Below are 26,999 nucleotides of genomic sequence, written 5' to 3'. Positions count from 1 at the left end.
TGAGAAAAAAACAAATCAAGATTTTTCAAAAATAGCCAAAGAAATCTAAAGTGACACAGATGCGTTCCAGGTCTCAATGGTCTAAGTAGGTGAGATACTGATCTACCGACGGGGCTCAGTAGATGTAGTATAAAGTATATTTTCGGACCGCGTCGGAGGCGCGCCGTCTCAAGCGAACTTGAGCCACGAGAGGCACCACAGAGTGAGCTAAAGCGAACGAGTTGCCGTGCCGAACGTTGCGAAGTCCACTTGAGTCGACTCAGTGCCGTCCGAGTTATTTACCGATAGGCACACATTTTAGAATGGTAAATCATGTTTTGGGGTGAACGCCCCAACTTTCATCATCCCACAGAATAACGACAAAACACCTACTGAGCCCCGTGGGTTGGTCAGTATCTCACCTACGTATACCAATCAATAGTCTGAATAAACCTGATAATGTCCCATTCAGTGCATTGACAGCATCCGAAGCCGGTGATCATTTTAGTTATTTTAGAGATATTTATGGGGACTAGGGACACCCAGCTTGGAACAGGGACGATCCCAGCCAAACCGGAATGTCTGGTCACCGTGCACTACGTTGAAAACATGACATCATCATTGTGCACTATGTTGAAAACATGACATCATCACCGTGCACTATGTTGAAAACATGACATCATCACTGTGCACTACGTTGAAAACATGCCATCATCACTGTTGCACTACGTTGAAAACTGTGTGTGTATCACTGTGTGACCACCGTCAACGTGTTTATTCTATTCCTTCATTCCAGACCAGTGTGTGGAGTCCAGCCTGCAGGTGAAGATGAGTTCTCCAGCACCAACCAGCACCGTTTCTATTAAACAGGAACCTGAAGATGACGTTGAAGTTAAAGAAGAACACTTCGACGCCAGTAAGTTTCTTTGTTTCTTTTTTTTCCTTCTTTTTTTCATATGTCTTGCTGGCTTGCTTTTCATTCTGTTGTAGGGCAATCACCTTCCTGATATTAAAGCTGCTGACAGTGACATCAGTATGTGCAGCTCAGCCACAGTTCTGTTACCACAGAGAAACCATTCCATACGTAGCAGTAGTTTGTACATGTTTAGGGACAATACTGTATCTTCCAGTAACCAATAACATAAGGTGGTGCTTGACTATGATTCATGTTGCCAGTAAGTGGTGCTATGACTATAACTCAATATTAGCACCTAGACCTGTTCAGGCTGCGACTCAGCAAAGCAGATTTGACCAATGAACAGGCTGTTACAAAGCACTTCCTGTTTTGTGGCTTATCATGGGAACTTTGTTTGTGCAGTGGTTAAAAGACAACATACAGTCACAATACATAGATACCCAGGTCACTGTAAAAAACACTAACTACAGTTAAAACTACAGTACTTAAAAGCATGATAGATTTAAATCCATATGGAGCAATTATATATGGAGCGGTAGGGTAGTACGGGCTCCACCAGACCTAGGCGTTCGGCAGTCTGATGGAGGTAGGCACGAAGCTAGCTGAGCCCCTTTTGGTGAATGTCCAGGCTCTGTATCGACGGCCTGAGGGCATTAGTCTGTAATGGGTGTGAAGGGTGTGTGTGTGTGTTGTCCTCAGCTATTTGAGAGGCCATCATTACTGTCCGTTCAGCTCATCAGCTCAACCTCCTTGGTTTTAGTTTGGAACTCCACCTCTCAGAGTCTAAAGGCCAGCTTTAGACTCAAGTCCCCCTCAGCTTTAATTAGAGCCACCAGTGGATCCGTGCTCGAACCATGGGGCGTGAGAGTGTCCCCTACCGTCCCGTGGTCGCTGCCTCCCAGACGCACTCACCGTGGCATGCCAAGGTTTTTACCGTCAGCCGGGATACCCTAATCAGCAAGCTGCTGTGACACAATTCCTTGACCTCCGCCATGATGGCGCATGTTGCGACGGAGATATTGAAGAATTTAGAGACCAGCAACAAAAGTGCAATGAACTATTTCTCTAAGGGTGGAAATCTGCGCAAATTTATGACACAAAACATACTGATATATACCTGCCAACCAAAGCAAACCAACCAAACCAATGTATCCTTTAATCAAATCCGATCAGAGCAGAAACTAAATCTAACTGGACTTAAATGAGCTTCAGAACGAGCCCCCAATTTATGTTACCCTTTTGTCTAGGGTAAAAAGTTGTAAATATGGAAGAACGACAACTGAAATAAAAACTGAAATGTTTTATTACTTCAGTAGCAGCAGTTTTACATGAAAGTGTCACATCAAGATGACTTCAGGGTGAAGGTCTACTATATTAAACCCATAACTTAACTCCTAACCAAAAATAAATAATTCCTTTTAACAGGACGTTCATGAAAGTCCTTGCGGGCTTGTTTCCAATGAGGGCCTGTGAGCAATTAGGTGTTAAGAGTCTTGCTCAGGGACAAATTTCATTTCATCGACACATATGCTGGCGTGGCCTGGAATCGTACCTGGGGCAACCAGGGCCTCTGGTTCCCTAGGCGGACTCACTAACCACTCAGCTATGGCCACCCCGAAATAACCAAAAGACAATGGCTAAACCTACTTACCTAAACTAAATATACACAGGAGAAAACAGGAGGGGAAAGCATGAATGAGTTAACCAAACAAAATGACCATTCACCCCTACAGCTCTGCGACAAGGTTTTACAAAGGTGAATTAAGCAAAAGACAAACTAGATAGCAAATAACTTGGGATTAAACTTAACCAAACACAAGACAACTAAATGCAAAAGCTACATGGTTTGGTGGGGGAAAAGAGTGCTTGATTCTCTACTGCTTTACAGCTGCCATTCCCCAGAGCTATCAAGGCAGACTGGAGACTTAATAGAGAAGGGCTAGTGGACAGTGTTGCCAGATTCTGTGAGAGAAACAAGCAACCAGGTCTAGGAAAACCAGCCCAAAAGAAGCGACTATGGGCCCACATGAGCACTTTAACATGTACATCAGCTATTTGAAAATAGCAGATCTACAAGCTCACAACACGTCGCATCGCGGCGCGTTGTGAGCTTGTAGATCGGCTATTTTCAAATAAAATCTTGCGGGGGAAATTATAATAAGCAGATCTGGCAACCCTGCTAGTGCTCAGAGCCAATCAGCGGTCAGGCCATTAGCAGAGCCACAGGTGTCAGTCCATTTGGGCAATCGGCACAAGCACACCACCTCTCCACCTGGCAGAACGGAAAACAAATCTTATAAAATAGGAGCAGTACAAATAAATGTAAATACAAAATATGCAGATAACACACACATCGCAGACTAAAATGCGTCTGGCCTTAAAGGTTCTATGACATTCATTTTCACTTTTTTTTATTTGGTGCAGATGCGATGATTGACAGGCAAAATCCCTCAACAGCGACACCCGCAGGCAAAGATTTCTTTTTTCATTGCAGTTGAAAAGGCTTTAGAAATGTGAGAGAAAAACACCTGCCATGGATCACTGGAATGGAATTTTTAGTGAAAACCTTTTATACACGTTTGAAGGACCATGACAAAGACTTTTAATGTGTGGTAAAACTGAATGTCATGAAACCTTTAACAACTTGGTTCAGAGTATGGGAAGCCATTGACGACGCCTCATTGGCTGGCCATTAGCCAATAGGGAGAAAAGTGAGAAAGTGACGACCGGTTGCAGCGTCTGTTTATTTACAGCTTTGCCAAGCTGTAAAAGAAAAGACTATCAAAATCATTACAAAACAAATCAATACTTATAGGAGAATCAATCGTATCCAATTGATAAACAATTGAATTGCTCTCCGCTGACGTTACCATCTCTCTCCTCGTTCTAGATCTCCAATTCCTTTCTATGTGTAAAGAGGAAGCTTCCCCTGAACAGCAGGAGATGACGAGTCCCAGTCTGGTCCAGGTGAAACTAGAACCTCCACAGATTAAAGAGGAACACCAGGAGATGAGTCCCAGTCTGGTCCAGGTGAAACTAGAACCTCCACAGATTAAAGAGGAACAGGAGGAGACGCTACTTCAAAGACCAGAGGAGGCTGCAGGGTCATCGTTGACATTACTATTAGTGAAAAGTGAAGATGAGGAAAACAGAGAGACAGAGCCTCCAGCCAGCACCTCAACTGAACACATGAAAACACAAGCTGATGTAGAGCACTGTGGAACATCACAACCAACTAGTGATGACCAGCTCCTCTCTTCACACTGTTCTGAATCTGATATTACTGAGGACAGTGATGACTGGCCTTCACACTGTTCTGAATCTGACATTACTGAAGACAGTGATGAGTGGAAGCCCAGTGATGATCAGTCTGTTTTAAATACACTGAAACCACACAAGACACAATGTGTGGAAGGACAAAGGTTGTCTTTGAACAAGAAGTTGTCAGCAAAACAAACACCATCCATGAGGAGTCCAACAGGAAAGAAAAGCCTTTGTTGTACAGAGTGTGGTCAAGTCTCTGTTTCCAATGCTGATCTGAAAAGACACATGATGACTCATGAAGGGGACAAGCCCTTTGTTTGTTCAGTTTGTAGTAAAAGCTATACCCAACCTCAAAGTCTGAAAAGACACATGATGATTCATACAGGGGAAAAGCCATTTGCTTGTTCAGTTTGTAGCAAAAGCTATACCCAATCTCAAAAGCTGAAAAGACACATGTTGACTCATACAGGGGAAAAGCCATTTGCTTGTTCAGGTTGTAGCAAAAGTTTTAACCAACAAACACATCTGAAAAGACACCTGTTGACTCATACAGGGGAAAAACCATATGCGTGTTCAGTTTGTAGTAAAAGCTTTAGCCGTACTCAAATTTTGAAAAGACACATGAGGAATCATACAGGGGACAAGCCATTTTCTTGTTCGGTTTGTAACAAAAACTTTAGCCAATCTATATATCTGAAAAATCACATGATGATTCATAATCATACAGGGGACAAGCCCTTTGCTTGTTCAGTTTGTAGCAAAAGCTTTGCCAGATCTGAATATCTGAAAACACACATGAGGAGGATTCATACAGGGGACAAGCCCTTTGCTTGTTCAGTTTGTAGTAAAAGCTTTATTATGTCTCAATCTCTGAAAGCGCACATGAGGATTCATACAGGGGACAAGCCTTTTGCTTGTTCAGTTTGTAGCAAAAGCTTTGCCAGATCTAATTCTCTGAAAATACACATGAGGACTCATACACGGGACAAACCATTTTCTTGCTCAATTTGTGGAAACACCTTTCATGGAACAGGGAATCTGAGAACGCACATGAGGATTCATACAGGGGACAAGCCCTTTGCTTGTTCAGTTTGTAGCAAAAGCTTTACCAGATCTGATGAACTGAAAATACACATGAGGACTCATACAGGGGACAAGCCCTTTGCTTGTTCAGTTTGTAGTAAAAACTTTATCAGGTCTCAATCTCTGAAAGTGCACATGAGGATTCATACAGGGGACAAGCCCTTTGCTTGTTCAGTTTGTAGCAAAAGCTTTACCAGATCTGATTGTCTGAAAATACACATGAGGACTCATACAGGGGACAAACCATTTGCTTGTTCAGTTTGTAGTAAAAGCTTTACCCATTCTGAAGATCTGAAAAGACACATATGGGGGAAAATCCCTTATCCAGATTGTGAGAGACCCTTCAATCGTAAATGTTACCTGAAGATGCACATAAGGATCGCTCGGGTGGCGCAGTGGTAAAGTCACTGTCCACCACCACGGAGGTTTTTGGTTCGAATCCAACCGGCTTTGTCGGGCATCTATGTGAACACAATTGGTCCGTGTTCGGGGGAGGGAAGCCGGACGGGGAGGCTGATATTGGTCATTGCATGTACTCCTCCGGGTTGGGGGCGGAGCCTTTCAGTGGGGAGTGTTACAACAGCAGTGACAACACAGAAATGTGTGTGGGGAGGAATCGATTGGCTTAAAGACTAAATTGGGGAGAAAAAGGGTGTCATTTTTTTTTGGCTACTCTAAATTAAAAGAAAAAAAAGATGCACATGAGGACACATCGTAATAACGCATTAACACACCTGGCTGTAACCCTGCCTAACCGTAAATCCTGTCACATCTGTATTAATGTTCTTTGAAATAAAAACGGAAGACTTTTCTGTTTGCCACAGCCTTTTACCGTGGTTATTGATTCTAATCTGCATTGTGATTTAATTATCAATTTAATTTTATTATGTTCTATTCTCAAGTCCTTTCCATTAACTTGTGTAAATGATAAATAATTTAGAAAGATAATTTCTTGGAGATATAGATAATAAATTACATGCAAAGTATTTGAAATCAAAAATATCAAAGTCATTATCAGTATTATATTAAGTAAGAGATTGTATAAATCAGTCATCTTTATTTACCTTGTATACCTTACCTTCCTTCATACTCCCATACATTACTTACTGTGTGGAAGTGTGGGGCAAATATATTGTAATTTTTATCTAGACGGAGACTTGATTTAAGTTGATTTAGAAATGGTAAAATAGGGGTAGGATCAGATAAGCAGAGACTTCCTTCATACTCCTTTTCTAACAATTAGTGTTATTGTATTGGAATTATGATTATTATAATTATTGTGTATTGTCTTTACATTTATTTAGTGTTTTAATGTTTTAAATAAACATTCATTCATTCAACTAGTTTTAATTGTATACAGATGTCCTTATATAATGTGTTTCTGTTGCACTCTCTTAATGCTCTTAATGTTTTTTTCACAATCTCTTTTTAAAAATTTTATCCCACGATTTTGTAACCCTTTTTCACCCGTTGCCAATTATCTAAGTGATCCTGGGTGCTACACTCCCCGCCAGCCGAGGGAGCCCAGAGCCGAGCTCATGCCTCCTTCAATGCATGAGAGCCAACTGACCTTCTTATCACCTGACAGGGGAGAGTTTCCCCCTGCTAAAGCTAAGGAGCTAAATAAATACCACAGCCTCTGCAGTTAAAGTAACGTCAAGAGTGATTCATTCAATCGGTCGTAACCTGGCCGCATGTACGAGTACGAGTCCCCCCTATGTAGGATTGGAATACGTTTTGTCTGCTATGATGCTCCAGTTTCATGGAACACTCTACAACTAACGCTAAACGTTAATTTCCCTAAATATCCTATGGACAATTTAATAACCCACTCTTAAATCTCCCTACCTCACTATGTCATTGTTTTTAACTTACTAGTTTTCTGTTATGGTCTCATTTTGTTGTTTCTGTGTTTTATATCATTCTGAATCTTCAGCATTGCAAATGAGGGTAAACCTCAATGCTCTTTTCCAGAATAAATAAAGGTTTCAGTCAATATGCCCATATATGGTCATATACTAATACCAACAGGAATCTCCATATATGGGCATAAAAGGGACATGGACAGACAGATCAGAGATCTCCACGTCCTATATTTTAAAATATAATATATATTTCAGAGTGAAAAGGTGGGCTGGTCTGCCGGAGGGTGGGCAGACTCTGACTCAGCCATAACCATATGGCCAGAGGATCACTCAGACTCCTGTGTTTCACCATGTATTTTTGGCGAGACATGCTATTTTCAACGACGTATAACGTCGTTGAACGATAACGATTCGATATAACGATTAGCAACCATCAGGGGATCGATCATACTGGAGATAAATATTCTGTGACTACTTGAAAAGGTAAGGAAATCGAAAAGAAATCGCTGACACTGGGCAAACACAAGTGAAACCCTGTGATTCCAAGACCTCCAAGACCTCGTTCTGATCCTGCACGGGGCGGCTGACTCACCCATTGGTGAGAGAGGATCACTCTAGTCTCGCGTGGCCAGACTGTTGCCTCCCACAATTTTCAAATGTTTCCGGTCATACAGTCTGGGACTCGGAAGCTCTGATCATGATTAGAATATAAACCGGATATGAAGCCTCCTCCCTACTTCCGTTTCGTCTTTACAGTCGCGCAAATTTATCCTAATATAAATACAAATCATCTAAGTATATTTAGCTTGCTGCTTAGCAGAAATGGAAATAAAATAATAAAATGTAAAGATATTTTAAAATATATTTTCGAGAACGGAAGTGCCAGCTTCCTCTCTCGGATTTCGGGAGTTGTAGTTCCAGACTCTATATAGCATTCAGAGATTGTGGAATAGTTGTCTGAAATACAGGGAAGAGAGGAATAGATTAATGAATAGCGTAGCTGAGGCAGGGAGACAGTGGAGCCTATAAGGTGTACTAGGAACAACAGGAGACGGGGTGAAGGACACACAAAAAGCAGTAGTGGAATTTTTGAAGGAGATGGGGGTGTTTCACAGGGTCTAGGCAGGGTGCAGGGCTATCACTAAAAAAGATAGTCACACTATAAATTAGAATAACGGATGAATGGAATAGAGAAGTGTAGGGAGTCAGACTACATACTCCGGTACAGTAGGTGGCGGTATGCACCTAAAAGCAAACGGTTGCGACCCACCATAAAGTATATATATATATTTTTTTTTAACAAATCTTTATTTATATTCTCATGAAATACAATACAATACAAAACGAACAAACACAAACAACATACACAAACAAAGAAGTTATCAATACATCTATATAACATCAGAGCCAGGGGGATTTACTAACAGAAAACATTAAAGAGTGAACACAAAAAGACAGTTCTTGCAGCAAGAAGAAGAATAGTTGTCTGGCTACGCGAGACTACAGATGACGCGCCCGGTGACGTAGGGTTACTTCCGCTCCTGACCGGATCATAGCAGACCCGAAAAGGTATGCGAACCCTCTTCTACCATGCCGTTGAAGGCACAAAGGGCGAGTTGAAGGCCCCTTCGGGGCGAGGCTTCGCCTATTGGGCGGGCACGCGGGCGGGAACTTCTTTCCTCTACAATAGAAGAGTTAGGACGTCACATTCTAATACAACCCAAATACCTACTTTCAGCACTGGCCTCAGTGGCGCACCTCGCTAATCATTGGACTACAGATCCACCAGCTCTGGGAGTCTGTGTTCGACTCCCGCTTGGGACAATACTTTTTCAAACAACCGCAGACAATTTTTTTCGCCGATAAAGTATAGTTTTGGACCATGATGGAGGCGCGCCGACTCAGCAGACCTTGAGGCCGAGGAGTCGCGCCCGAGCGCCTCCAGGCGCGAGTGCCCGCGACGACCGGCCGATGGTCTGCTAGTCGACTAAGCGCCGTCCGAAGAATAACATACTTTTATCTTTGAACTACACACTGTGTGTGTGTGTGTGTGTGTGTGTGTGTGTGTGTGTGTGTGTGTGTGTGTGTGTGTGTGTGTGTGTGTGTGTGTGTGTGTGTGTGTGTGTGTGTGTGTGTGGATTGATTGATTGATGTAGTTTATTTAGTAAGACATGAGAATAGTACATGACAGTACATAACAGTACATGGAAGTACAAATTCACAATACAATTCACATATATCAGGAACAGTAAAGGTCCTAGTATACTTCCTTGTGGGACACCACAAGTCACAGGGAGGGGGGGGACTGGGTGCCGTTTACTTCCACCACTTGCTCCCTCCCTTCCAGGTAGGATCTCATCCAGTTCACTGACGTATCATCAAAACCTATTGCTTTGAGCTTATTGATCATAATTGGGTGATTAACGGTGTCAAAGGCCTTCTGGAGGTCCAGCATGACCATGCCGCAATATTTGCCCTTGTCGACATCTTGTTTGATAGAGTCGTTCAAATAGAGAAGGCATGTGTCAGTGGAGTGGTTTGTTCTGAAACCAGATTGGAATTTGTAGATTAGATTTTTTTCGGCAAGATACTTATCGACCTGTTCATAGACTATTTTTTCCATGACTTTCGAGATGGAGCTAAGAATAGAAATAGGGCGGTAGTTGTGTGTGTGTGTGTGTGTGTGTGTGTGTGTGTGTGTGTGTGTGTGTGTGTGTGTGTGTGTGTGTGTGTGTGTGTGTGTGTGTGTGTGTGTGCGTGCGTGCGTGCGTGCGTGCGTGCGTGCGTGCGTGCGTGCGTGCGTGCGTGCGTGCGTGCGTGCGTGCGTGCGTGCGTGCGTGCGTGCGTGCGTGCGTGTGTGTGTGCGTGCGCGCGTGTTGCTAAGTGCTAGCTGCATGGCTGGCTAGGTTTGTTGGTTCAGGATGAAAATCAAACCATTAACGTTACATGTATTGTACAATGTTCTTTAAGTGTGAATGAACCTTAATGTTACATCTATTGTACAATGTTCTTTAAGTGTGAATGAACTTTAATGGTTGTTTTTGTGCTGTTGTTGCTTCTCATTATGGCTGAGATTCTGCTTCTGTAAAATAAACTAATGTAGGCCTTTAACACAATGCTTAGCATGCTTAGCACATCATTCGACGTGTAGTTAATGTATAAGTCACAGTGGAACAATAATGCCATGCTTTCCCAGTGTTTTACATACTCTACAATGTACAGGAATGAGGCATAGTTTAGTATCTGAGCAAATTAGTTGTTTGTTTACTTTTTATGTTATTGCATTGCAATCTTTAATTAATTGGGGTTGCAACTATCGATTATATGAGGATCCATACATTTTCTCACTACATCTGGGTGGCCATATAAAAAAAAAACCCGGTACCCTAAATCAGTGTCTATCAACCTTTTTTGTGCCAAGGCACACCTGGCATAGCCAAAAAATCCCAGGGCACACCTAGATATACGGTATATATATATATATATATATATATATATATATATATATATAATTATATATATATATATATATATATATATATATATATATATATATATATATATATATATATATACGGTATATCTATATACACACACTAGGGGTGTGCCGATTTCACGAAACGATACGATACGATATTGGGCACACAACTTCAATACGATTTCGATACGATACGATACACACTTTTTTATCATGAAAATATATGGGGGAGAAAAAAAGCAAATGCAAACAAATATTTCTGTTTTTGCATTATTCAGACATGCAAACTTGTAGCTTTTCAGCTTCCACTAGCCGTTTTGAATCCAAATAGAGCAATAGTGTGACACCTGACCCGAAAAAAAACAGCATTTTGTCACCCTTTTCACCTCGGGGCTGTTTGCATGCCTGATTATTATTATTGTTATTGTTTTTTTTCCAAAATGATATTTTTTCAAACCTTCTTTAAACGGCGCGGCACACCTCAGCAGTAGCCCCGGCCCAAAATTGGGACGTTTGCCAGGGTTGATATACACTGCCCTAAATCACTTAAAGCACGTACAAAAAAAAAATCAGAAAATAGCCGATCTACAAGCTCATCGCATCGACCTTGTAGATGTGCTGTTATTGCTACTTTTGCATCTTTTACATTAAATATGTATTTTCACTTGGTGATTTCCTTAGGATGAGGAACAATTATTTTAGCACTTATCACAGCTAGTGAGTCAGTGACTACACCTCTAAACAGAACATGATAAAAGGTCTATAAACACTCAACACAAGTATTATTACTTTAACTGTGATGATAACCATGACAGTTTGGTAGTAAATGTTAAACTGGGTCATTCACCCATTTTGGCTGCTGTCGATGCACTGAATGGGACATTACCATGTTTAATCAGACTATTGATTGGTCTAAGTATGTGAGATACTGACCTAACCACGTTTAATCAGACTATTGATTGGTCTAACCCAATATGACCTGAGGCGATTCTTAAAAATAGTCTAAATCCTAACAGTTTTTTGAGAAAAAAAAAATCAAGATTTTTCAAAAATAGCCAAAGAAATCTAAAGTGACACAGATGCGTTCCAGGTCTCAATGGTCTAAGTAGGTGAGATACTGATCTACCGACGGGGCTCAGTAGATGTAGTATAAAGTATATTTTCGGACCGCGTCGGAGGCGCGCCGTCTCAAGCGAACTTGAGCCACGAGAGGCACCACAGAGTGAGCTAAAGCGAACGAGTTGCCGTGCCGAACGTTGCAAAGTCCACTTGAGTCGACTCAGTGCCGTCCGAGTTATTTACCGATAGGCACACATTTTAGAATGGTAAATCATGTTTTGGGGTGAACGCCCCAACTTTCATCATCCCACAGAATAACGACAAAACACCTACTGAGCCCCGTGGGTTGGTCAGTATCTCACCTACGTATACCAATCAATAGTCTGAATAAACCTGATAATGTCCCATTCAGTGCATTGACAGCATCCGAAGCCGGTGATCATTTTAGTGTTTTAGAGATATTTATGGGGACTAGGGACACCCAGCTTGGAACAGGGACGATCCCAGCCAAACCGGAATGTCTGGTCACCGTGCACTACGTTGAAAACATGACATCATCATTGTGCACTATGTTGAAAACATGACATCATCACCGTGCACTATGTTGAAAACATGACATCATCACTGTGCACTACGTTGAAAACATGCCATCATCACTGTTGCACTACGTTGAAAACTGTGTGTGTATCACTGTGTGACCACCGTCAACGTGTTTATTCTATTCCTTCATTCCAGACCAGTGTGTGGAGTCCAGCCTGCAGGTGAAGATGAGTTCTCCAGCACCAACCAGCACCGTTTCTATTAAACAGGAACCTGAAGATGACGTTGAAGTTAAAGAAGAACACTTCGACGCCAGTAAGTTTCTTTGTTTCTTTTTTTTCCTTCTTTTTTTCATATGTCTTGCTGGCTTGCTTTTCATTCTGTTGTAGGGCAATCACCTTCCTGATATTAAAGCTGCTGACAGTGACATCAGTATGTGCAGCTCAGCCACAGTTCTGTTACCACAGAGAAACCATTCCATACGTAGCAGTAGTTTGTACATGTTTAGGGACAATACTGTATCTTCCAGTAACCAATAACATAAGGTGGTGCTTGATTATGATTCATGTTGCCAGTAGGTGGTGCTATGACTATAACTCAATATTAGCACCTAGACCTGTTCAGGCTGCGACTCAGCAAAGCAGATTTGACCAATGAACAGGCTGTTACAAAGCACTTCCTGTTTTGTGGCTTATCATGGGAACTTTGTTTGTGCAGTGGTTAAAAGACAACATACAGTCACAATACATAGATACCCAGGTCACTGTAAAAAACACTAACTACAGTTAAAACTACAGTACTTAAAAGCATGATAGATTTAAATCCATATGGAGCAATTATATATGGAGCGGTAGGGTAGTACGGGCTCCACCAGACCTAGGCGTTCGGCAGTCTGATGGAGGTAGGCACGAAGCTAGCTGAGCCCCTTTTGGTGAATGTCCAGGCTCTGTATCGACGGCCTGAGGGCATTAGTCTGTAATGGGTGTGAAGGGTGTGTGTGTGTGTTGTCCTCAGCTATTTGAGAGGCCATCATTACTGTCCGTTCAGCTCATCAGCTCAACCTCCTTGGTTTTAGTTTGGAACTCCACCTCTCAGAGTCTAAAGGCCAGCTTTAGACTCAAGTCCCCCTCAGCTTTAATTAGAGCCACCAGTGGATCCGTGCTCGAACCATGGGGCGTGAGAGTGTCCCCTACCGTCCCGTGGTCGCTGCCTCCCAGACGCACTCACCGTGGCATGCCAAGGTTTTTACCGTCAGCCGGGATACCCTAATCAGCAAGCTGCTGTGACACAATTCCTTGACCTCCGCCATGATGGCGCATGTTGCGACGGAGATATTGAAGAATTTAGAGACCAGCAACAAAAGTGCAATGAACTATTTCTCTAAGGGTGGAAATCTGCGCAAATTTATGACACAAAACATACTTAGCCCTGAAACATGACTGTCATACCATGACAGTCATGGTGCCGAGTCCCCCTGGTCTAAAGTTGTGTTCGATTTTTTCACATTGCCATCTCTCACATAAACATAAACGTTCAGATTTCAAATATAAAGTGCTTACCACCGAGCCACGGATGTTACAAGGCGATGCGGACCGCGATGAGTACCCGTATCTCCCGTATTGTTCAATAAAAAGTATTTTAATCCCATCGCCGGCCATTTTCTTTTTTTGTTTTTTTTTGTTTTGTAATGTATCAGAGTGCAATACACCTCCCAACCATTAGTGTCGCATGGTTGAAAGTATAGGAGACAATTTGGAGAAAATGGACGGCGATGGGATTAAAATGCTTTTTATTGAACAATACGGGAGATACGGGTACTCATCGCGGTCCACATCGCCTTGTAACATCCGTGGCTCGGTGGTAAGCACTTTATATTTGAAATCTGAACGTTTATGTTTATGTGAGCGATGGCAATCTGAAAAAATCGAACAAAACTTTAGACCAGGGGGACAGGGCACCATGACGCTTGTACAAGCGTCATGTGAACCATGGCTAAAAACATACTGATATATACCTGCCAACCAAAGCAAACCAACCAAACCAATGTATCCTTTAATCAAATCCGATCAGAGCAGAAACTAAATCTAACTGGACTTAAATGAGCTTCAGAACGAGCCCCCAATTTATGTTACCCTTTTGTCTAGGGTAAAAAGTTGTAAATATGGAAGAACGACAACTGAAATAAAAACTGAAATGTTTTATTACTTCAGTAGCAGCAGTTTTACATGAAAGTGTCACATCAAGATGACTTCAGGGTGAAGGTCTACTATATTAAACCCATAACTTAACTCCTAACCAAAAATAAATAATTCCTTTTAACAGGACGTTCATGAAAGTCCTTGCGGGCTTGTTTCCAATGAGGGCCTGTGAGCAATTAGGTGTTAAGAGTCTTGCTCAGGGACAAATTTCATTTCATCGACACATATGCTGGCGTGGCCTGGAATCGTACCTGGGGCAACCAGGGCCTCTGGTTCCCTAGGCGGACTCACTAACCACTCAGCTATGGCCACCCCGAAATAACCAAAAGACAATGGCTAAACCTACTTACCTAAACTAAATATACACAGGAGAAAACAGGAGGGGAAAGCATGAATGAGTTAACCAAACAAAATGACCATTCACCCCTACAGCTCTGTGACAAGGTTTTACAAAGGTGAATTAAGCAAAAGACAAACTAGATAGCAAATAACTTGGGATTAAACTTAACCAAACACAAGACAACTAAATGCAAAAGCTACATGGTTTGGTGGGGGAAAAGAGTGCTTGATTCTCTGCTGCTTTACAGCTGCCGTTCCCCAGAGCTATCAAGGCAGACTGGAGACTTTATAGAGAAGGGCTAGTGGACAGTGTTGCCAGATTCTGTGAGAGAAACAAGCAACCAGGTCTAGGAAAACCAGCCCAAAAGAAGCGACTATGGGCCCACATGAGCGCTTTAACATGTACATCAGCTATTTGAAAATAGCAGATCTACAAGCTCACAACACGTCGCATCGCGGCGCGTTGTGAGCTTGTAGATCGGCTATTTTCAAATAAAATCTTGCGGGGGAAATTATAATAAGCAGATCTGGCAACCCTGCTAGTGCTCAGAGCCAATCAGCGGTCAGGCCATTAGCAGAGCCACAGGTGTCAGTCCATTTGGGCAATCGGCACAAGCACACCACCTCTCCACCTAGCAGAAGAACGGAAAACAAATCATATAAAATAGGAGCAGTACAAATACATGTAAATACAAAATATGCAGATAACACACACATCGCAGACTAAAATGCGTCTGGCCTTAAAGGTTCTATGACATAAATTTTCACTTTTTTTTATTTGGTGCAGATGCGATGATTGACAGGCAAAATCCCTCAACAGCGACACCCGCAGGCAAAGATTTATTTTTTCATTGCAGTTGAAAAGGCTTTAGAAATGTGAGAGAAAAACACCTGCCATGGATCACTGGAATGGAATTTTTAGTGAAAACCTTTTATACACGTTTGAAGGACCATGACAAAGACTTTTAATGTGTGGTAAAACTGAATGTCATGAAACCTTTAACAACTTGGTTCAGAGTATGGGAAGCCATTGACGACGCCTCATTGGCTGGCCTTTAGCCAATAGGGAGAAAAGTGAGAAAGTGACGACCGGTTGCAGCGTCTGTTTATTTACAGCTTTGCCAAGCTGTAAAAGAAAAGACTATCAAAATCATTACAAAACAAATCAATACTTATAGGAGAATCAATCGTATCCAATTGATAAACAATTGAATTGCTCTCCACTGACGTTACCATCTCTCTCCTCGTTCTAGATCTCCAATTCCTGTCTATGTGTAAAGAGGAAGCTTCCCCTGAACAGCAGGAGATGACAAGTCCCAGTCTGGTCCAGATGAAACTAGAACCTCCACAGATTAAAGAGGAACACCAGGAGATGAGTCCCAGTCTGGTCCAGGTGAAACTAGAACCTCCACAGATTAAAGAGGAACACCAGGAGATGAGTCCCAGTCTGGTCCAGGTGAAACTAGAACCTCCACAGATTAAAGAGGAACACCAGGAGATGAGTCCCAGTCTGGTCCAGGTGAAACTTGAACCTCCACAGATTAAAGAGGAACAGGAGGAGACGCTACTTCAAAGACCAGAGGAGGCTGCAGGGTCATCGTTGACATTACTATTAGTGAAAAGTGAAGATGATGAAAACAGAGAGACAGAGCCTCCAGCCAGCACCTCAACTGAACACATGAAAACACAAGCTGATGTAGAGCACTGTGGAACATCACAACCAACTAGTGATGACCAGCTCCTCTCTTCACACAGTTCTGAATCTGACATTACTGAGGACAGTGATGACTGGCCTTCACACTGTTCTGAATCTGACATTACTGAAGACAGTGATGAGTGGAAGCCCAGTGATGATCAGTCTGTTTTAAACACACTGAAACCACACAAGACACAACGTGTGGAAGGACAAAGGTTGTCTTTGAGCAAGAAGTTGTCTCAGAAAATGCAATCGTCAAAACAAACACCATCCATGAGGAGTCAAACAGGAAAGAAAAGCCTTTGTTGTACAGAGTGTGGCAAAGACTCTGTTTCCAATGCTGATCTGAAAAGACACATGAGGACTCATACAGGGGACAAGCCCTTTGCTTGTTCAGTTTGTAGCAAAAGCTATACTCAGTCTAAAAAGCTGAAAAGACACATGATGACACATAATGGGGAAAAACCCTTTGCTTGCTCAGTTTGTAGCAAAAGCTTTAGCCGTACTGACAATCTCAAAGGACACATGAGAAGTCATACAGAGGAAAAGCCATTTGCTTGTTCAGTTTGTAGCAAAAGCTTTAGTCATAATCGATATCTGAAATCTCACATGAGGACACATACAGGGGACAAACCCTTTGCTTGCTCAGTTTGTAATAAAAGCTTTAGTCGTACTGAATATCTGAAAATACACATGAGGACTCATACAGGGGAAAAGCCATTTGCGTGTTCAGTTGTTCAATCTGAAATCTCACATGAAGATGCATAAAGGGGACAAACCCTTTCTTTGTTCAGTTTGTCGCAAAAGCTTTGCCAGATCTTACAACTTGAAAAGCCACATGAGGACTCATACAGGGGACAAGCCCTTTGCTTGTTCAGTTTGTAGTAAAAGCTTTTGTCATCATCAAAATTTTAAATTACACATGAGGATACATACAGGGGACAAACCCTTTGCTTGTTCAGTTTGTAGTAAAAGCTATGCCCAATCTCAAAATCTGCAAAGACACATGAGGACTCATACAGGGGACAAACCCTTTGCTTGTTCAGTTTGTAGTAAAAGCTATGCCCAATCTCAAAATCTGAAAAGACACATGAGGACTCATACAGGGGACAAACCCTTTGCTTGTTCAGTTTGTAGTAAAAGCTATGCCCAATCTCAAAATCTGAAAAGACACATGAGGACTCATACAGGGGACAAACCCTTTACTTGTTCAGTTTGTAGCAAAAGCTTTACTCGATGTGGAGATCTGAAAACACACATATGGGGTAAAGGCCCTTATCCAGATTGTGAGAAACCCTTCAATCAAAAATGTTTGCTGAAGATGCGCATAAGGATCGTTCGGGTGGCGCAGTGCTAAAGTCCCTGCCCACCACCTCGGAGGTTGTGGGTTCGAATCCATTGTGGTGCAACCGGCTTTGTCGGGCATCTATGCGAACACAATTGGCCCGTGTTCGGGGGAGGGAAGCCAGACGGGGAGGTTGATATTGGTCATTGCATGTACTCCTCCGGGTTGGGGGCGGAGCCTGTCAGCGGGGAGTGTTGGGCGGGAGGAGTAGGACGAAGGCTCTACATCCTCCCGGTGGAGGCTCCTCACTGGCAGGTGAGTCAGGATACAACAGCAGTGACAACACAGAAATGTGTGTGAGGACGAATCAATTGGCTTAATGACTACATTGGGGAGAAAAAGGGGGTACAAATTATTGGCTACTCTAAATTAAAAAAAGAATAACAAAAGATGCACATGAGGACATACATGGTAATATTGACGCATTAACACACCTGGCTGTAACCCTGCCTAACCTTAAATCCTGTCACATCTGTATTAATGTTTTTTTGAAATAATAACGGAATACCTTTGTGTTTGTCACAGCCTTTTACTGCGGTTATTGATTCTAATCTGCATTGTCATTAAATTATCTATTTTATTGTATTGTTCTTATGTTCTATTCTCATATCCTTATTAACTTGCGTAAATGATCAATAATATAGAAATGGAAAGATAATTTCTTGGAGTGATTATAGATAATGAATTATGCTGGAAGACACATATAAAGTATATCAAATCAAAAATATCAGAGATTGTATAAATCAGTCATCATTATATACCTTGTACTGTTCCTTCATCCTCCCATACATTACTTACTGTGTGGAAGTGTGAGGCAATACATACAAAACAAACACACCATTTGTCATTCTTAAAAAAAAAAGAAGCAATAAGGATAGTAAACAAAGCTGATTATAGATAACTAACAAACCCACTCTTTATCAAACTGAACACACTGAAATATAAGGATCTGGTTGATTTCAAAACCATCCAACTCATGTACAAAGTAAAAAACAGTCAATTGCCAAACAGTATCCAGAAGTTGTTTGAATGGAGGGAAAGTAAATATGAATTACAGTTAAAGGTGAATTATGGAACATCAGTAGTGAAGAACTGAAAAACTGCAGTACATTACTCAAGTTTAAAACATATATAAAAACAACATATTGAAAGGATATTGTAATACGCTCTGAAGGTGAACACCAGAAGTAGTTATTTTTTTGTTATTTTAAATCTAGATAGAGACCTGATTTAAGTTGATTTTGAAATGGTAATAAATAGGGGTAGGATCAGATAAGCAGAGGCTTCCTTCATACTCCTTTATGAACAATTACTGTCATTGAATTGGAATTATTATTAATTCCTATTATAGTGTATTACTATTGTGTATTATTTTTTGTATTTTGTGTTTTAATGTTCTAACATTCATTCATTCAACTAGTTTGTATACAGATGTACTTCTACAATGTGTTTCTCAACACACTTGTATTCATAGCTAAGTAGCAGATCTACAAGCTCACAACGTGTCTTGGCGTCTGACATTTCATCAGACACCAAGTCTACTACATGTGGGAAGCACAACAATTTCAGAACACACAAAGACTATTAGGATACAAGACATCGCTCCTTTAGCAAACACATTTTCTAGAACACAGCAAGCGATGCGATTTATGTTCTGGCCCCACCTAACATGAAGCATTTTGGAGACATAAACTAAACACACTATTGTTGCCACGTGGACTGAAGAGTTAGACTCAAGCTCAAGTTGAACTGTTATTTAGTTTTGATCCAATTTCCTAGATATATGTACCTGCATATTCGCTAAAGCTATATCAAGTTATCCTCACTATTTGTGGGATCGCTAAGGCGATCACATTAATTATATTTATATTAATTTTATATTTTTAGTTGGAAATAAATGGAACCAAATGGACCCTATGTGTCCATTTAGTTCATTTGCACAGTCTGAGTTACAGATATGTAGGCAATGTAAGAGTATTTGGTTCCTTACTATCAATCATTTTGCTCTGAGTTGCGCAAATGCATTTATTTATTTATTATTGAGAACAGAATGGATTCTTTTTTGCTTTCTACTATTCAGTGAGTCTTATTTTGAAAAGCCATTACAGGAAGTCTGATAGTGAATCACTGGCTACTTGTTGCTACTGTTTGGGACATTAATGAATGGATTACGTTTTTGGATCGCTCATATTAACCTTTTTACCAACGTGAACGCCATGCTATATGGAAGTACTGATCTTTCAATCATCTGCTGCAATAGAGTTTTGTTCTGTTATCTCTCTCTTTGTCCCTCTGTGACTCTCTGTTTGTTTACTTTGCCCGACGCCCCCCCCTCCCCCCTCTGTTGCTATGTTGCTACATGTGCTTTTTCTTAGCCAAGCCCATACTTGTTGTGTTATGATAATGAGGGGGAGGATATATTTCTACTGCGTCATTAAATGGCTGTTTTTCTATTGGCACGTTTGACCCTCAAGGTTTCAGCTTCCAGGAAGAAACTCAAAATAAACTCAAACAAAAAATAGTCAGAGAAGACATAAAACACCATAAAGACACCACCAGGGGGCTTAATGAAGTCATATCAACCTCATAGACACATGAAAAATAGAAAAAGTGCAAAAACATGGGACCAGATCTTTAAGTAAAACATTTGAGTACTTTTTCCACCACTGGTAAGAATGCAGAGAGGCTCCTTCTTCTCTTTGAGGGTGTTTATTATAATACTGGTTTACAGAAAGCTGTTCAAAAACACAGTAAAACAAGGAATAAGAGAGAGAGAGAGAGAGAGAGAGAGAGAGAGAGAGAGAGAGAGAGAGAGAGAGAGAGAGAGAGACAAAACAATCTGCTCCATAATCACATCAGATAATTAATTATCATGTTCTTTCATGTGTGATTTTTTTATGAATAAACATTTGTAACAATTCAACTACAGGTTAATTCTACGTAATAAAACTAAGTAAAAATAAAAGAGAACTAGAAAAAGTGCTCCTCGGAGCACAGGTCTCCGCCAGGTCAGGTAGGCTATTGTGGCCTCCTGGTGGCGCTATAATAGGCCAACGTGAAAAGGGTGCCATTTCTTCTTAGGCCTTGCACGACAATCAGACACTGACTGCATTCATGATTTGAGGCATTTTGTTAAAAACATGTGTTTCGCTAAATTAGACCTGTTGGTGGCGCTATAACAGGCCAATGTTAAAAGGGTGGCATTTGTTCCTCAACATAGTGTGAATGTGCGTGCAAAGTTTGAGCGCAATTGGACGGTGCGTTCATGATTTGTGGAATTTTGTTCAAAACAAGCCAATAATGCAAACTTTAGATGTCAATCTTAGCCAATCAGTATGGAATATGAAAAATCAAACACATCCGTCGTGATCACATGACTATAGAGATCATGTGTACCGATTTGTGTGAAATTTTGATAAAATTGGAAGGAGTAGTATTATAAAAAAATATGTTTTACATAAGTCGGCCTCCTGGTGGCGCTATAAAAGGCAGATGTGAAAAATGCAGGGCAAAGGTTTTTTCTTGACCTCTAGGGAGTGTGCATACAAAGTTTTACACAGATCTGTGCAATTATAGGTAAAAACACGAATCGGCCTGTTATAGCGCCACCATGAGGCTGATTTAAAAAAAATAAAATGGTAGTTCTTCCTCGGCCTAATGGAAATGTGCATGCAAAATTTCACGGAAATTGCATGCTGTGTTTATGATTTGAGGCATTTTGTTCAAAACGGAGCACTCCTGCAAACTTTGGAAGACATTTTTAGCCAATCAGGATGGAATATGAGAAATCTGAAAGACCAGCTTTGTTTAATGACTATTACAGTCAGACTATAGAGATACTGTGTACCGATTTGCAGGATTCTTGGACAAAATCTGTAGGAGTACTGTCAAAAAATATGTTTTGCACAAATTGGCCTCCTGGTGGCGCTATAAAAGGCCCATGAGAACAATTTGGGGCAAAGGTTCTGAATTGGCATCCAGGGAGTGTGTGTGCACAGTGGCGCTGTGATCAAGCCAACGGTGGCAGAGATTAGCTGGTCACAGACGGACGGACGGACGGACACACACACACACGGACACACGGACGGACGGACGGGGTGGAAAACATACTCTCTCGCCATGCCTTTCGGCCTGGCGGAGACAATAAATTACAATGAGAGAGTAAAATTACAAGGCAGAAAATAATCAACAGCCATTTCTGCAAAACTACATTTAGCATCTTCTCAAAAAAGACAAACAAAAAACAAAAACAAACACCATATTGTGACAACCTCTACTTGTGAATCCCATGTTGACACGGCTCACTTCTGACACCACAAATGAGAAAAGTTGAACCCTATGTATTACAACAGTCTGTCATGACAGCCCTGGTTAGGCCACCCAGCCTGGCAGAGATATCAGTGGTGTAAAGTAACTAAGTACATGTACTCAAGTACTGTAGGCCTACTTAAGTACAATTTTGAGGCACTCTTACTGGAGTATTTCCAATTGTCTATACTTTTACTTCTACTCCATTACATCTCAGAGGCAAATATTGTACTTTTACTCCACTACCATTATTTGAAAACTTTAGTGACTAGTTACTTTGCAGATATAAATGATTACATTATAAAACATACATTAACCACTTTAGCCCTATTTTATACATAGGCTATTTGAAAATAGCCGATCTACAAGCTCACAACGCGTCGCATCGCGACGCCTTGTGAGCTTGTAGATCTGCTATTTTCAAACATTTTAGTACTTTTACTTTTGGTTCTTTAATTACATTTTGATACCAATACTTTTGTACTTTTACTCAAGTCAATTTTGAATTCCGGACTTTTACTTGTAACAGAGTATTTCTACAATGCAGTATTGATACTTTTACTTAAGTAAGAAATGTGAGTACTTTTTCCACCACTGGGAGATATGCGCTCCACAGAGTGTAACCTTTCTACTTTGTACAATGAAGTCTGATGTGCAGAATGTGCGTTAAATCATGGAGAACGTTGTTAAAACATATTTCACAAAAGGAATTAATAAGGCACACAATGAAACGTAAAAATGTGTATGCATAGTTAATAAGATCTTCCAAATATAAAATGATGATTAATGCAGAACTAGTTACAAAGTCACACCAAGCCTAATATAGAAGCGGGTAATTCAAGCAGGTTAATTCTACAACAACTCAGCAGCTCTAAATAAAAGCTCAAACTATGGTAACTATGGTAACATGTAGCTATATATGTACAGTTTTATTATATTAACCACTTGAACACTTATTTGAAAAGTCTAATTGCTGTTTAATACCTTATTTGATTTTGTATATTAAACTAACCACCAGCATCCATTTTTTTGGGGGGGGGGGAATCATTATGTGATTTTCAAACAAGGGACGGTTCTGTATTCAAGTTGAGACATCAGATCACACAGGCTGATCCTCCTGGAGGTCCAGAGGACTCTGCTAGTTGGACATCACTCATCAGAGGACTCAGAGCTGCTTAACAGAGCCTGTGTGAGAGTGGAAATGATGAGATATACTTTATTAATCCCAAAGGGACATTGTGGTGTTACAGCAGCACAGTGTTACAATAAAAGTAATCAACAGACAAACAGAAACACAACAAACATATAAACACATTAGACCAGGGCAGACACGGGACCAAAAAGAGAGTTCTTTAAGCACTGTACAGTCTGATGGCAGTTGGTATGAATGAGAGTCTGTAGCGCTCAGTATGCATGTTGGTATGAATGAGAGTCTGTAGCACTCAGTGTGCTTGTTGGTATGAATGAGAGTCTGTAGCACTCAGTATGCATGTTGGTATGAATGAGAGTCTGTAACGCTCAGTGTGCATGTTTGTATAAATGAGAGTCTGTAACGCTCAGTGTGCATGTTGGTATGAATGAGAGTCTGTAACGCTCAGTGTGCATGTTGGTATGAATGAGAGTCTGTAACGCTCAGTGTGCATGTTGGTATAAATGAGAGTCTGTAACGCTCAGTGTGCATGTTGGTATAAATGAGAGTCTGTAACGCTCAGTATGCATGTTGGTATGAATGAGAGTCTGTAACGCTCAGTATGCATGTTGGTATAAATGAGAGTCTGTAACGCTCAGTATGCATGTTGGTATGAATGAGAGTCTGTAACGCTCAGTGTGCATGTTGGTATGAATGAGAGTCTGTAACGCTCAGTGTGCATGTTGGTATGAATGAGAGTCTGTAACGCTCAGTGTGCATGTTGGTATGAATGAGAGTCTGTAACGCTCAGTGTGCATGTTGGTATGAATGAGAGTCTGTAACGCTCAATGTGCATGTTGGTATGAATGAGAGTCTGTAGCGCTCAGTATGCATGTTGGTATGAATGAGAGTCTGTAACGCTCAGTGTGCATGTTGGTATGAATGAGAGTCTGTAACGCTCAGTGTGCATGTTGGTATGAATGAGAGTCTGTAACGCTCAGTGTGCATGTTGGTATGAATGAGAGTCTGTAACGCTCAATGTGCATGTTGGTATGAATGAGAGTCTGTAGCGCTCAGTATGCATGTTGGTATGAATGAGAGTCTGTAACGCTCAGTGTGCATGTTGGTATGAATGAGAGTCTGTAACGCTCAGTGTGCATGTTGGTATGAATGAGAGTCTGTAACGCTCAGTGTGCATGTTGGTATGAATGAGAGTCTGTAACGCTCAGTGTGCATGTTGGTATGAATGAGAGTCTGTAACGCTCAATGTGCATGTTGGTATGAATGAGAGTCTGTAGCGCTCAGTATGCATGTTGGTATGAATGAGAGTCTGTAACGCTCAGTGTGCATGTTGGTATGAATGAGAGTCTGTAACGCTCAGTGTGCATGTTGGTATGAATGTAGTCTGTATATTTGGTATTTACTTCTCATATTTGGGAACCACAAATATGATGGACTTCACACTTGGAAGGTGTATTGCTGAGGATCCGGTGTGTGAAATACACTCTCCCTTGGATTGTATTTTCCCATTACTGATACCCATCCCTAGTCTAATAGTGGAACTTTTAGCAGCCTGGACCTGAGAGAAACAAACAAAGGGAATTAAACTTACTGAGGTCCTGGTGGTGTTCAGGTTCCCCCTGTTTGACAGAGATGGTCCTGGATGGTTCACAGCAGAAAGGCTTTTCTCTCCTGATGGTCCTGGACGGGTCACAGCAGAACGGCTTCTCTCTCCAGATGGTCCTGGATGGGTCACAGCAGAACGGCTTCTCTCTCCAGATGGTCCTGGATGGGTCACAGCAGAATGTCTTCCCTCTCCAGCATGGACGTTCTGGTGTTTTTTTTTCACTCCACTTTTTCCAGCATGTATTCTCTCGTGTTTTTTAAGAGTAGACATGTCAGTGAATTTCTTTCCACACTGGTCACAGCAGTAAGGCTTCTCTCCAGTGTGAATTCTCTTGTGACTTATAAGAGAAGACATGTGAGTGAAGCTTTTCCCACACTGTTCACAGCAGTAAGGCTTCTCTCCAGTGTGAATTCTCTTGTGTTTTTTTAGAGAAGACACGCTAGTGAAACTCTTTCCACACTGGTCACAGCAGCAAGGCTTCACTCCAGTGTGAATTATATTGTGTAGTTTGAGAGTATCCATTCTAGTGAACTTTTCCCCACACTGGCCACACCAGTAAGGCTTCTCTCCAGTGTGAATTCTCTTGTGTGTCTCAAGTGTTGACTTTTGAGTGAAGCTTCTCCCACATTGGTCACAGCAGTAAGGATTCTCTCCAGTGTGAATTTTCTGTCCAGTGTGAATTCTCTTGTGTCTCACAAGGTGAGAACTTTGAGTGAACTTTTTCCCACATTGGTCACAGCAGTAAGGCTTCTCCCCTGTGTGAATTCTCTTGTGTGATTTAAAAGTAGAAATTTGAGTGAAGCTTCTCCCACACTGGTCACAGCAGTAAGGCTTCTCTCCAGTGTGAATTCTCATGTGTATTTTAAGACCAGACATGTCAGGGAAACTTGACCCACATTGGTCACAGCAGTAAAGCTTCTCTGCAGTGTATATACCCTTGTTTGTCTGAAGGCTTCTCTCTCCAGCATGGATGCGCTGATGTCTTTTCAAATTAAAATTAAAAGTAAAACCCTTCCCACAAATGTCACAACCAAATTTATTCGCTTCTGTGTGAATTTTATTGTGTTGACTCAGAGTAGACATTTTACTGAAGTTTTTCCCACACTGGCCACACACGTAAGGCTTCTCTCCAGTGTGAATTCTCTTGTGGTCCACAAGGCTAGGCATACTAGTGACCTTTTTCCCGCATTGGTCGCAGCAGTAAGGCTTCTCTCCAGTGTGAATTCTCTTGTGTCTCACAAGGCTAGGCATACTAGTGACCTTTTTCCCACATTGGTCACAGCAGTAAGGTTTTTCTCCAGTGTGTTTTCTCTTGTGTTGTTTAAGACCAGATGTGTGAGCGAAGCTTTTTCCACATTGGTCACAGCAGTAAGGCTTCTCTCCAGTGTGAATTCTCTTGTGACTTATAAGAGAAGACATTTTACTGAAGTTTTTCCCACACTGGCCACACACGTAAGGCTTCTCTCCAGTGTGAATTCTCTTGTGGTCCACAAGGCTAGGCATACTAGTGACCTTTTTCCCACATTGGTCACAGCAGTAAGGTTTTTCTCCAGTGTGTTTTCTCTTGTGTTGTTTAAGACCAGATGTGTGAGCGAAGCTTTTTCCACATTGGTCACAGCAGTAAGGCTTCTCTCCAGTGTGAATTCTCTTGTGACTTATAAGAGAAGACATGTGATTGAAGCCTTTCCCACACTGTTCACAGCAGTAAGGCTTCTCTCCAGTGTGAATTCTCTTGTGTCTCACAAGGTGAGAACATTGAGTGAACTTTTTCCCACATTGGTCACAGCAGTAAGGTTTTTCTCCGATGTGAATTATTTGGTGTGTTTTGAGATTAGACACTTCAGTGAATTTCTTTCCACACTGGTCACAGCAGTAACATCTTGGTTTCACTAAAGGCAGGGCAGGACAGTTATCTGATGAGATAGACAACACAGGGTAACGTATAAGAGTGGAGGTAGGTGCAACCAGGTGGACTATATTTTATGTAGGAAAGCTAGTCTGAAAGAGATCAGAGAGTGCAAGGTGATAGCATGGGAAAGGATAGCACGGCAGCACTAGGTGGTGCTCTGTAGGATGAAGCTGGGGTGCAAGCAGAGGAAGAGAGAGAGGATGTTGGGGTGGGATTTAGCGAAGGGTGATTTAAACATGTTATTGGTCAATGGCCGATATATAC

General features: G+C 41.4%; 1 protein-coding gene across 1 annotated transcript in view; it reads left to right on the top strand.

The window, feature by feature from the left end:
- Positions 1–26,589, top strand: part of LOC308100062 (uncharacterized protein) — a gene marked incomplete at both ends in the record, with an annotated part of 51,933 nt that extends 25,344 nt beyond the window's left edge. The window contains 6 exons of the mRNA XM_080448962.1: positions 24,833–24,992; positions 25,256–25,268; positions 25,501–25,525; positions 26,153–26,194; positions 26,405–26,446; positions 26,573–26,589. Coding sequence (XP_080305088.1) covers positions 24,833–24,992; positions 25,256–25,268; positions 25,501–25,525; positions 26,153–26,194; positions 26,405–26,446; positions 26,573–26,589 — 299 coding nt within the window. The remainder of the gene's footprint in view (positions 1–24,832; positions 24,993–25,255; positions 25,269–25,500; positions 25,526–26,152; positions 26,195–26,404; positions 26,447–26,572) is intronic.
- Positions 26,590–26,999: the final 410 nt, after the last annotated feature.

The sequence above is a fragment of the Gymnoscopelus braueri genome (assembly GCF_963280865.1).
Source record: "Gymnoscopelus braueri genome assembly, chromosome: 14".
Taxonomy (NCBI): domain Eukaryota; kingdom Metazoa; phylum Chordata; class Actinopteri; order Myctophiformes; family Myctophidae; genus Gymnoscopelus; species Gymnoscopelus braueri.
Note: the sequence above shows the minus strand (reverse complement) of the source record. Positions and strands in the feature narration are given on the sequence as shown.